Genomic DNA, 13,625 nt, shown 5'->3' on the forward strand with positions numbered 1-13,625 from the left:
TGTAAAGGCTAAGTACCTCAATGAGCATCAAACACAATTACAATGTGTAGATGTGCATTAGTGGTTTTGGAGTGGTCTCACCAAGTTTAGTATCATCTTGACAAAAAAAACAACAAACAAATAAATATCTGTGATGCAGTAGTGCTTAATGGGTTCTTGTGATTTGAACCTCAACATGCTCAGCAGGTTTCCCAAAAAACTACACTATCCATCTCTTCAACAGAAATACTAATTACTGTATGATGTCATGAAAAATCATCACACTAACACGAACAAAATGTCTTTATAAATAAGTAAAGGATAATATTTGTAGACACTCTTTTTTGAGCACCACAGACACATTTACAGGTCACTTCTAGTACATACAGTGCTAAACTGTGCAATGGTGTGATACAGTAACATGTGAAACTTTGAGATGATAGATAATAGATAAATAAACATCAGTCAGTGAAATAACTTCTCTTTGCGGATGAACAACCTCATCCTTTATTGTTAAGCTCAAAATCATCACACAAAATCTGAGCTGATCTGAGCTCAGTCAAGTCACCCTCTTGTGGTGTATGATGATAATACACCTTGTAGTACCTTGGCAATGGACAGATGGGGATGTGTTTGGACTTCGCTGTCGCTTAGTAATTTGAAAAAAAGACGTACAAGCATTTATAAAGTGACAAAGTTCATTTTAAAAGGGAGATTTTTGTACTAAAGATTCATCAGAGATGCAGAGTAAAAAAGTAGATAGGTGAATAGCAAAATAGAAACACCTGTTATTCCTGCAGTCCTTGAGGTTTCTTTAGTTGTGTGTGTAGTGACCCAGCTATCCGGACAAGTTTTGAGGATGTGCTTTGTGGTGGGTTTTTTATTGGAATGGATTATATGGGAAGGCGTTTCTAATGTTTTGCCTGTCTCATTTACATGTGGAGAAGAAAAAAAATTAGAAACACACATCAAGATAATGCAATCCAGCACAACAATGGCACACACTACAGCCATAGCACAGGCTTTGGCAAAGTGTCAACAACAATTAGAAATGTAACTAGGTTACAGAGATACACACCATATGGCCCATGTGCGATTGTTAAACATGTAATTCCATCAATCTGCAGCTGTAACTGCCTCCACTTCTCTGGTTTAAGGCTTTCCACCAGTACATGGCTGCAAGCTGTTTCCCCAATTCAGCCACAAGTGCATTAGTGAGGTCGACCAGTGATGTTTGGGGTTAAGACCTGCTTAGCAGTCATGTTCTAGTTCATCCCAAAGGTGGATGGAATTGAGATCGGGGGCTCTCTGCAGTCCAGTCAAATTCTAACACACCAAACTGTGACCTGGACCTGGTCTTCCCCCAAACGTTTGCCACAAAATAGTATTGTAAAGTATGATGTAAGATTCCCCTTAAATTGGGATTGATTTAGACAAGCCCAACACTAAAAGAAAGTAGCAAAAGTACATGAACAGGGGTGTCTACATACTTTTAATGAGGGTCCTTTAAAATAAATGTAAATCATTTTGTCACTTTTGCATTGAATCAGACCTCACGTGGGATTAAAGCACGAGGGAGGGAGGGAGAGAGAGAGAGGGGGGGGTCTTACTGCATGAGTATCAGGGGTAATAAACTGGAGTGTGGACGTGCCCCCTCTCTTGTCTCCTCTTGCCTCCTCCGCAGTGCACTTGCAGCTGTGCAGCACTCCGGACAGGACGGTCTCCTACACCTCCTCCTCTTCTTCTTTTATCTGTGTGTGCTGGAGAGGTAGTGTGTGGCGGTCCTGCTGCTGCTGCTGAGGGGTGCACCTACACTCGCATCTGACTCCAGTCCAGAGGTCCCGGACAGACGCGTGATGGTGCGGACTCATTGATAAAATCCGTGCCGCTGGAATTAAAATGAGCACTCCTGCTGAGCTGCTCTCCTCCTCCACATAGCGCTGCCTTTTCTGCACAAGATCTGTTTTATGAGACTCCAGCAGGCGACGCAGGATGACTACTACCTTATCGCTTGTGATTTTGTGCGCTTCGGTAAGTAGTCTGTACAGTAGGCAAACTACTGTGTGTCTGCTGTAAAAATCTCTACTTAATTACTCTGTAGAGACTGTAGATTAATTTTAGTGTCCTTTTGCACTTTTTACACATTTCCTTTTGCCGATGTTTCTGTATGGAGCCGGTAATATCTCCACTGGAGCTTAGTTTGTAGACCTTACCCTATGATATTGCTATAATATTCCTTAATAGACCTGCTCGGACATTTATTGTGAGTTTTTCTTGACTTAAGACTTTTCATTGTATTTAACATCACCGCTGTGATATGTCAATGGCATTTTGAACAGGATTAAAATGCTTAGCCTACTGTTAAAGTGCTGTGGTGTCTCCCTCAGAAAACACAACATTAACTAATGTGACGTTTTTCCTGCTAAACATGAAGGTGCTACATGCAGCTAAACACCAACAACTGATTTGCATGTGCTATTATAACCAGGTTATAATATATCCCTACAGTTCCACATATGCACACACACACACACACACACACACACACACACACAGACACACATAGACACACCACCCTCTTGGGTTTTTTTTAGTTTGGTTTCTGGGAAATACTGGGAGATTTCTGCTTCACATTGGGCTGCATCCAGACAACCAGGAGCAGTCTGCTGACAGGTGCCTTGGCCCAGACTTTAATGGCATTAATGAGTAGAAATAATTTATTTCTAATTTATAGTTTAATGTTTGGGATATTTGGGTCTTGAAATAAGAAGAGATAAAGACGCTGCAGCTTATGGAAAGTAAATTGATTCATTAAATTCTTATCCAACATGAGCTTTAAAATTGTTTGGCTGACATAAAAAAACAAGGCTCTTCCGATAGTAGGAAAAAGCTGATTATGGAGGACGGTGGTGATAAAGCACAGAATGGAGGGCACATCCTCCTGGCGCTCTGGTACGTCCACAGCAGCTGGTCTAATTGGGCTGTGCAGCTCCGTCAGCATGTGAACAGCTCTGGATGTGAGGGGACACTCTGTTATGACAGCTGGTTTAAAGGGTGGCGACGGTCGGGTGCACTTTGGTAGAATTAAATTTAGAAATAAACTCCCAAATTAGCCATGAAATTGGGGAGAGTACAAACCACGCATATCACAGCAGGGTCATCGTACGAGTGTGTGTGTGTGGATGCATGTTCCTGCTGCTGCTGGTGAACAAATTTCCTGCTGAGTTTGCCATTAATCTGTGTTAAAGATGAGTGATATTCCAGGGAGATGTCACAGGAAAGGAGCTGGCGCAACAGTCAGGGACTTAAATCCTTCCCCTGCAGATACAAGAGGGAACTATCTTGAGGTTTTGGGCTGCATCCAAAGTTAATTTAAGCAGGCATAAACGTGACTTTTACCCTGAAAATATACTCAAATAAAAGAGATTAGTGCAAAAATGTTGAGATAAAGAGGTTGTAAAGTAAGGAGAAATTACGCGGAGGAGAAACACACCCAGAGAGCAAAAAGTGGAATGACAGAAAGGGGGAAATAATGAGCAAGAGGAGCGAGAATGAGAGAGAGCTGCTGGCTGCTCAGTACATCTGTTTCTGAATGAAAGCAGGGACAGCAGAGAGAGGATGGAGGGGCGGGGAGGGATGCATGAGAGAGACAGAGAAGAGTGAATTTATGTCTCAGCAAATGTGAATTAAGTGGAAATGAGTTTTTGTTCGTTACATAATAAGAGCCACAGGACATGAAAGTGTTTCAGCATAATGATTTTCTTTGTTCTGAAACGTATGGGTATGAATTCCTTTTATTTAACACTGTTGCATGCACCAGTGGAACAAGCCTCAGTTCTTTTGACAGTAGAGCTGCATGCACATTTCATAGGACTGAGAAAATGCGAGAAGAGAGGGAGGTAGAGAAAGAAGGTGATAACTGGAGTACATTAGACAGATTAAACAGGATGAGGGAGATGTAAACTCTGAATCAAAGAAATTTTAACCAAACCATGTATGGAAATACTTAGTCAGGAATAGGAAACATAAGTACCTAAGTACCTATCTAAGTACCTAAAGTACAATGGCTGCATGCTGCAGGTATTTAAGGTAATAAAATGTGTAACTGTGATTGATATGCAAATGAGGACACAGCTATTGAAAAGCTTAAAGAGTGTTATTATCTGACAACTTTGTCACCTCATCAGCAGTGAATCCAGTGAGAGTCAATTTTTAAACAATAATCTGCTCACACAATCACATTATGGCGACTCATCTCTCATTTGGTTTAACAAAACAAGTTGCCACAAAGGAAACCACTAAATTGCACCATTATGACTTGTTGTTTGGGCTAATTACATACAGTGTCCACCTACGTGACAAAAACTTGTGCCTCTGTTGTTGTTAGAAGCAATTTGAGTTGTAGACCTTGAGGACATTTTTGGAAAGTGAGGACATTTTGGCCGGTCCTCGCTTCTTTATGGTGCTGTTAGAGGATTAAGTTTTTCTTTTAGCATGAAGGGTTATAGTTAGAAGTAGATTTAAGCCTAAGAGTGGATTTAATGCAGTTGTGATGGTTAACGTTGGGATGTAGGTGGTAGGGAATGCCAGGGATGGAGCACAAAATTCTGGACCTACAAAGACATTCTCTATGTGCCCCTCCCCGCATCCACAGCTATTCATTCAAGTATCTTTGTGGGCCCTCCTCACATGCACACTCAGTCCCCTTTTCCCCCCAGTCCCACATCCCTGCATTAATTCTAAAAAAAAAAGTATAGAACAAGAACAAGCATGTGTGTGTATGTGTGTGTGTGTGTGTGTGTGTGTGTGTGTGTGCCAAAGCTGATCGGAAGCAGGGGTTGACATTCACAGCTACTCTCACCTTTCAACAGTAAGTAGGACAGGCATGTGTATAATGTCGTGCACACATGATTTTATGCTTCCTGCCTCGGCTGCAGCGTGTCATAAGTTTACTATTAGAGTTGATGAGCCTTCAGGGGAGCTATTAAGGCAGTTTAGACGACTGTCTTGTTTAAAGTGTGTCTAATATAGGTGGAGACAACATGATTTATGATGAATCCTGATAGCGATTGGATTTTAAACAACAGGTTGGACACCTGGCAGTAATTTTCCTCAATTTGTTTAGCTGTGTATGTTTAAGTCGCAGTGGCCCTGTGCTGTGTGTGTTTGTAAATGTGTGAAAGTTTGACTGTATGCATGTGCTGCGCTGATGTACTGTCTCACTGTCCCGGTGTGCCAGGTGGCGTTAGTGTCGACGTCTAAGACGGAGCGGGCGGTGCTGCTCCCCTGTGAGACAAACCAGTACACCAGCTCTGGAGAATGCTGCCAAGAGTGTCCACCTGGAGAAGGAGTGGTGAAGAAATGTGGTGCTACGCAGACAGTGTGCGCCCAGTGTTTGGACAGTGAGTAGAGATTTTTCATTGTTTAATTTGTACATACACTGATCAAACTCAGTTCATTAAGATCCAGAGTTCAATAAAGACAGTCAACTACTGTACATTCTGATCAAATTAAGGAAAAAAACATTAGTACCACCTTCATATAAGGCACAATTTAGATATAGGGTTCATAAGTTGTAACAAATAGCTTAATGAATGGTTACTAAACTCATTAAATAATGCTTCATAGACAAGTCCTAGGTTGCCAGGTTGTGAAAATGCTTTAGTTTTATCCTCTACAAAAGGCTTGTGAAGTGTCTAGTCAATTAATGGGTTGCCAGGTTGTAAAAAATGCCTTTGGTATACCCTATAAACAAAGACTGTGAAGAATCTAGTCAACTTCTGGGCTGACAGGTTGTGAAAAATGCCTTTGGCTTGACCTCTAAAAAAGGCCTGTGAAGAATCTGGACCACAATCCAGGTATTAAAAATGACTTACATTTACAACCACAGACTTGATATATATTATACAACCCTTTATTAATTAATTATTATAATTATTAACTGCATACTTAATGACTAATTAGAAGAGAAAAAGAGAAAGTGATGAGCATTTATACCAAATAAAGAATAGAACAGACATTAGCCAAAGGGATTTTTCCTGCAATCCTTAAATTGTTTTTATTGATGGCTTGTAACTATAATCTATAATGCAATGATAGTAAATTACTTTTACTAAAGCTATTAGTTACAACTTGGATGTTATTTAATTTATATTATCACCACAATGCAACACACGATCATCTAATCTCATTGTCATTTTAAAGAATTTATTTTTCTTTCTAAAAGTTAAACTATGACACATATTAGGGCCATTGTAGAAAATAAAATACGGAGGGAGGTAATATTCCAAGAAATAACTCAGAATTCCTGAGTTTAAAGTCTTAAAAAACTTGAATATTCTCTGAGATTATAAATCATAAATTTACAAGAGAAAAACTTCAAAAACTGTGGGTTTTTTTTGTCAAGGAACCACATCACTTCACTTTGCAAGGCTGGATGAACCTCATCACACTACAGGCGCTGGCTGCCACTTGCTGTGTATTATGCCTGCAGTGGATGACCTAATCAAATTATTTTTTGAAATCGGATTCATTTAGCAATAAGGAAATATCTTTTTTTGAGACTTTAGCAAAGAATCACCATATTATAATAAGCATCCAGACCTTGAAGAACCTTGTGTCTTCTTATCCAGAGTGTGTATTTGTGCTAGTCAGCCAGTCAAAACGTCACCAACGCTAATTGAGTGAGTCCAGAGATAAGAAGCGTGCACAGGTCCTCCTTAATGAGTAAACACTCAAAGTTTACATCCCACGCACACATATGCATCCAAACAAACTCACTGTGACATATTTTATTTTCTAAACACTTCACTTTATGGTCACTGCCAAATGAAAACTCACTCAAATAGGCTAGGTTTGGTGGTTGAATTTTTTCTTACAAATTTACGACTTTATAATCTCAGAGAATATTCAAGTATTTTTTCCATGGCGACTTCATTCAGTAAAATATTAGAAACAAACATTTACTTTGGAAAAAATTATGTCACCCCATTTTCCCACTTCCATGAGTTTTGAAGGTAAATACGAGACAAGTTACAACTTCATAAAACATTTATAAAAGGTTCCTGATTAAGTACCACTGGTACCAAATTATTCAATTTATTCATAATTTTCTTATGCACCATCAGTTGTCAGTTTTAATATCTGAAGTTTTGAGATTTGTGCTTCTTAACAACACATCTTTTCACAAACAATGTCTATAGACCTCACTGCCAACAATTAATCCTTCGTACAATGCGTTTCAGATCTGCTCACAATCAGGTCAAAATATGCTTTTTATTTCATTTATTTTGGTTAACTAGCTCTTAAAGTAAATAAATAAATAAATAAATAAAAAACTTGACATTACAGAAACTCCACTTCCTGAAATGTGTCAAACTTAGGAGTATTAAATGAAATGTGGAAAAATCTAAATCAAATACAGTATGTACACATGTAAACTAATGCATGTAAAACTGCATGTCATCACCGGCATTGCACACACTCGCTCCTGAATAATACAAAGTCTCTGCACTTACATAATCTTTACTCACATTACATTAATTTCCTTCGCCTTTAATAGCAGCTCAGGCCCTAAACTCCAAACAAAAAGACTGATAAGGCCAAAACAAATTCCTATTGTCCAATTTGCTTTAAGTGACAGTTTTGCTTTCTGTCCCAAGAAATAGAGCAAGAATTCATATGTTTGATGCTTGTAAGTGGGTCCAAATGTGTTCGCTTACAGCTCAACTAAGGCTGTGAACCATTAGCACTCGCTCCACAGACCAGAGCTGGGAGGGGTGCCAACACGGCAAGATCATGGAGAAGAAGAAAAAGAAGGACAAATGTGTTCTTCTCTATTTAGGGGTCCTTCTGCGTCACATTCATGTAGCTCTTTTTGCCCTTTAAGATGTTGGTGTATGTCAGAGAGCGCTAAGTAAACGTCAAAGTATAGGTCATGCGCATAGTTCAGGAGGAGCTGAAGAATTGGGATGATATATCACACTCTGCAGTGGTATTTTTCTTACCTTTTGAAAACATGCACATGCTACTTCTGGCAGTTTGAGACATTGTGGTGGCTGACACAGAACAGAAATCCAAAATTGGCTTTGTTTAGACGTTTAGAGTGTACTGTACATTGATTGATGGCATTAATTCATTCAGACAACACATATAAACACTGGCAAATGGTGCATGTAAACAAGTAGTGCTGAGAAAAGTCCCAAACCTTCTGTTGTGCAAAACAACGCAATAATATCAATCAGTCATTTTGATGGGAATTACTAAATCTGGACGAGTGTTCGCAGACTGGCAGCAATGCTTTGTGTCCAAAGAAAATAGATACTCTGATTATCCTTGAACTTGTGAACTTATGTGCAACAGATGCTAATCTCTGTGTTGTGTTACGTTATTAAGAATCTGAAGTCTGGCTGATTTCCCCTGTTTGAAGTTTTCATTCTCCGCCTCAAGGAACTCAAGAGCTGCAGCAATGGGTACAGGGGCATGGAGCCAATTCTCTACATGTAGAGTGCTACAGTGCCACAGGGGTAAAAAAAAAAGCCACAAAGGACTGCGAGTCAATTTCACATGAACAAACTCAGTTAAACAAAGTCAATGTTAGAAAAGGTAGTGGCATGAAATTGACAAAATGAATGGATTGGCATAAATAAAAGAGGAATAAAGTGGCTTTGACATCTGAGTTGTTAAAAATCCAGTCACAAAAGTAGGTGGAGAGTGAGTGAGCAGGGTAATTAATAGTCATCATCAAATATGGCATTTGATAGACCCGAGCAGGAAATTGGTTGAGTGGAGGCGCCTGGAGACTATAGAGAAACACGTCGCAGCTTCAGATGTGTCTGGACTGTATCTTTGGTTTGGCGTCATGAGGAATGTGTCTTGCATGTCATATTCTTTTTCATATCCCTGACGTAAACAGTGGCAGACGATGCGTAGATGGTAAACTGCAGCTCCATTTTCCTATAATGTGGGCTGGCCCTCAGGACTGTTGTTCTGATGAGTATTTGGTATTTTTTTCCCTCCTTCGCTCCCCCACCCCTCCACACTAGCGATTCCCACCAACTCTTGTCGTGTCACCTCTTTTCTCCATCCTGTACTCGTTTTTCTCAGCCAGCATCCTCCTTCCTCCTCCTCCTCCCTGTTGCTATGACTCATCTTCTGTATTAGCAGATAAAACGGTATTAGAGAGCCAGGCACCAAAGGGCACGATCTGCTCATTCATCATGCATACTGTTACATCAATGCATCTTTACTCATTTGATCCAGCTAATTAAACCATATTGAAAAGCCTATTGTGCCTCTAACAGTGAACAATTATCTTGCTCTGCAGTACAGGAACAGTATTCACTGCTGATAAACACTTAACAATTAAGCTCAAATACCCAGGAGGTTGCACTCAATTTCCGGTGCGAATGCATTTTCATTGGTTTTGATATTGTTTTTGTTTCAGGAGATAAAATCTTAATGTACCTGAGGCACACAGGAGCACATACACTAAAATAAGGCTGGGATTTATATGGAAGTTAGAGACTGAAACACTGACCTTACCTGAAAAACTAAAGCTATAAATACATTTTCTAAAGTGCAGAAATGAATAATTGAAGAGGAAAATTCAACAAATCCATTTCCTGTTTCATGGTAAATATGGGTGAATCTTTATTTACTGCGACCCCCCTTAATTCCCCACTTCCTGACAGTGTAAAGTGTTTATTGCATCCCAATCCCGGCTTGGGACGAGTGCCAGCGTCAGCAGCGCTGAAATATTTATCAGTCTCCTCCACTTTTCTCTGCTGTCATGGGAGACAAGACAACTGGACCTGCCTCACTTAGTGAACCATTCAGATAACTTGCCCTGCAAACTGACTGAAGATCTGAGAGAAAAAAGACAGAGCCTCATGAGTCAATGTAGCGTTTAAGAAAAGCCCTGCTTGCCAACTGGACCGGGGCTCACTGGGGATTTAAAGGAGGAAGGAAAGTAGAATCACAGCCTCGTCTGAAACAGAGCATCAAGAATCTCTTCCAACGTTGGATCATGAGGGATGAAGAAAGGTCCTCTGTGGCAATGGCACAGGAAGCTTCTTCCCTACATGGCACTCTGACACGACCAAAACAAAAGCTCAACGCAGGACACAAGAGTAACTGTTGATTGTTAAATTAGATCTTTCCTCTTTTGCTCTCTTAGCTTTGGTAATATCCCAAAACACCTGTTTCAAATCTGGAGGGAAGCTAAGTGGACCAATGAAACAGGGCGATAATTACATGCAAAAATGTTCAAAAGACAAATAAAGCTGTCACGCAGATTTCTAAATGTTGTTAATTAATCCCCAGTCAGCAGAGGGTCAGGAAGAAAATGTTGTCTCTGCTGAAACGTGGACCCTGATCGTTGTGGATTGGGAGAAATGGCTGTCCTCGCTAAAAGCTTACACCTAAAGTGCTGATTGTGGAGATCACCAGGCAGTTTCAAGGCCATCCAGAGCTACATTATTGATGACACTAATGGGGCCAAAACACATCAGTGTTCAGATGGGGGTCTTCACAGGCTGAAGTGGCACATTTTAAGTGCATCATCCCCCGGTACAAAGCCACATCTCCCTTTACCAAAGGTCGTTTTTACTGCAGAACACTGATTGCTGAGATGCACTGGTCATCGCTCAAATGGGAACAATTAGAAAAAGGATCATTTTTTATCAAAGAGGACATTCTCCACCTGATTCTTGATGGCCTTTTACTTTCTTTTTCTAGCCCCCAAATGAAAGTGCTGACACACACACACACAGAACGCACTCTTCTCCTGTGCACACTCGGTGCATATGGTCACGTTTAGACGTGTTTACGACCAGAGAGGGGCTCATGCATGCAGGTTAAAATTAGCAAGGAAGCCTGCGCGTTGTGGGATAATTGAAATGAATGAGGAAAGCTTTACCGGTTGAGCCTGACTGCAAAGAAAACAAAGGCTTCAAGCTCACAAATTCAAATAATCGTTTGCCCCTGAGGTCTGTTATTTGTCCGGGTCTGGATCGTTTAGCCAGTGTCCCTCTCTTTAATGACTTCTGCTTCCAGACAGTAATAAGAGCAAGGGGTGATGACAGATAGAGAAAAGAAAAAACACGTAATCTGATGTTGTATGTGTCTATCCAAGAAGGAAAATGAACTCCCCTTACATCCCGACTGCCTCATTTGAACTGACCCTTCCCCTTCCAGTCGTACATCAGCACTTCCTCAATACTTTGATCTCTAAATCATGTTTTCTAGACTCGTGTTGGACTCAGACCACCCTCAAAGACTGTTTCCGATTGAGTCACAGTCTCACACAGAGATTCATTCAAGCAAATCAAGCGGCCCCTCGTTCTTGTTGAGCTTGTTGATCTGTCTCACTGCCTACCTGTCTCTAAATCATTACCTCCGTCTGCTCCACTCAGTCTGCCTGTATAATGTGACGGCCTTCATCTGTGGCCGTGTTGCTGTTTACAAGGTGTTTAGAGCTTCGGTCTGTGCCAGTGTTTACTTGGCCAGAGCCGCTTACGACGCAAAGCTAGTGCTGGTACATTGCTGCAGGGCTTTTCACACTGGCAATATGGTGTTGTTCAACCCACTAAGCACTTCTCATGAAAAACTTAGACATATGCATATGCAGATAAGAGTTGCGCAAAAGTCCCACACATCCATACAGCCATGTGGCTTTATTTACAGTTACACCCAGACTTAATGATTTACTTTGCTTCAGTTTGTGTAATCAAGAGTGAAACAAGCGGACTCTGGTGTTAATTTAAGAGTTTAGAAAGCTGTTTCGACATGCATGCTTGTCTCATGATCTCATATTGTGAAACTTTTGTGCTGGAGTTTTTTCCTCTATGTAGCAGATAGTAAGATGTCACAGATTGTGTCGTGTCTGTCTGAACTGCGACTCTTGCAAGGTGACCACACTCATGTTAAGCACGCCACAAAAAAGTTAAATGGGATTTCGAGAACAGTAAAGCTCTATAGTGAATCTGAGCTTTATTCCCTCTCAGCCTCTCTACTCCACTCCCATGGTCATTCAACCACTACAGCACACTTATACGACAAACATTCACAGACCCCCCTCTCTCTCGCTGTATGGACAATTCAGCAAGCATCCCATTATACCTGAAAATAATTCTATATGAACATGAAATATTAATAGATCACTTTGTTTCCCTAGGAACTGTCAGTGTAAGAATAAGCTAATTTGAGGTCATCACTTCCTCAGTGATGAACTCTCCCAAATCCTCCTGACGCAAATGTTCCTGGAGAGCAAATCTGAAGTGTTTGAAGTAATTGAAAAGCAATAGGCAATTAGTCAGCACAGCTTTTACCTCATTCTGTTCAACACTGTTAATCACAGGCTCCCTAGTTTCATATAATCTGATAAACAAGCACAGACATAAATATAAACCAATCATAAGAAAGTGCTCTTTTAGGTTGTTACTAATGAAATATTCTAAATAGACTTACTTATTTGAAAATTATAATTTTTATAAATACTCCCTTTTGTATAAAATGCTCAAGTAACAGTAGATTCAGGAACACAATGTATTAAATACATTTTATATGAATTAATGAATTAATCATGACACATTATATGATGGTTATCTAAAATTATATCTATGTGTTTAGATGAGTTTGGATTAAGCAATGTGAATGAAAAGTGTACTATAAAGCCTTTAAACATACCCAAGTGATTTCTTGAAATACATTCGTCCATCAGTGTAAGCATGTCGATGCACCTGCACTTCACTCTGTGTATATGACTGAGATTAAAGCAGTTTACTCAGCGCGGCACAAACACACTGGAATCGATATCATAATGAGCACAGCAGGCTTTTGACTCGCTCCCCAACAAGAGCACCTTTCTTGTCCCGGAGCACAAATCACTAAGAGCCCAGTGGATCAATGTGTCCTCCCTTCTAATGAATGTGCAGTAAACATGATTAATATCATTAGACTCACTGTTTATCCCTCTGTTTATCTCCTCATATTTCCTGCTCTCTCCATCTTCTAACCTCCTTTACTCTTTGCCTCCTTCTCTCATTTCCTCCCTCTCACTTTTCTGTCTCGTCTCCTTCGACCCGTCCTCTCATCTGCAGGTGAGACCTTCTCAGAAAACTACAGTCTCACAGAGCAGTGCAGGCCCTGCACTGAGTGTACTGGCCTGATGCGGATGGAGACTCCCTGCACCGACTCCAATGATGCCATCTGCATCTGCAACTACAACTATTTCTTCGACACATTATCAAGCCAATGCAAGCCATGTACGGTGTGTCCGGCAGGCCAGGGTGTGTTTGCACACTGCGAACATGATCATGACACTGTGTGCGAGGAGTGTGTGGACGATACCTTCTCTGACCGGGAAAGCTCCCTCGACCCCTGCCTGCCCTGCACCATCTGTGATGAGGAAACTGAGCAGCAGCTGGCTCTGTGCACACCAACCAGTGACTCTGTCTGTCATAGTAAGTCTGCCACACACTCAGGTCGCATTCACACCTTTAGTTCAGGTAATTTGGACTAAAGAAAAGACATATTGAGAAATTGTTGTCTTTAAGTTTTGGTCAATATCATGTCCAAACAGTCTTAATACAAACAAAAAAAGAGGTGTAAACATGAACTCATATGACACAGGTGACTGTCATTGA

The 13,625-nt window shown here is 40.6% G+C and overlaps 1 protein-coding gene across 1 annotated transcript in view; it reads left to right on the forward strand.

Moving 5' to 3' along the window:
- Positions 1 to 1,632: 1,632 nt before the first annotated feature.
- The window catches only part of ngfra (nerve growth factor receptor a (TNFR superfamily, member 16)), a 33,158-nt gene continuing 21,165 nt past the window's right edge, over positions 1,633 to 13,625 (forward strand). Inside the window, exons 1-3 of the mRNA XM_038705581.1 lie at positions 1,633 to 2,010; positions 5,219 to 5,381; positions 13,080 to 13,442. Of these exons, the coding sequence (XP_038561509.1) occupies positions 1,972 to 2,010; positions 5,219 to 5,381; positions 13,080 to 13,442 (565 nt within the window). The 5' untranslated portion in view covers positions 1,633 to 1,971. The remainder of the gene's footprint in view (positions 2,011 to 5,218; positions 5,382 to 13,079; positions 13,443 to 13,625) is intronic.

The sequence above is a fragment of the Micropterus salmoides genome, unplaced genomic scaffold, assembly GCF_014851395.1.
Source record: "Micropterus salmoides isolate LMB-PRFRI ecotype aquatic unplaced genomic scaffold, ASM1485139v1 Ms_hic_scaffold_10, whole genome shotgun sequence".
Classification (NCBI taxonomy): Eukaryota; Metazoa; Chordata; class Actinopteri; order Centrarchiformes; family Centrarchidae; genus Micropterus; species Micropterus salmoides.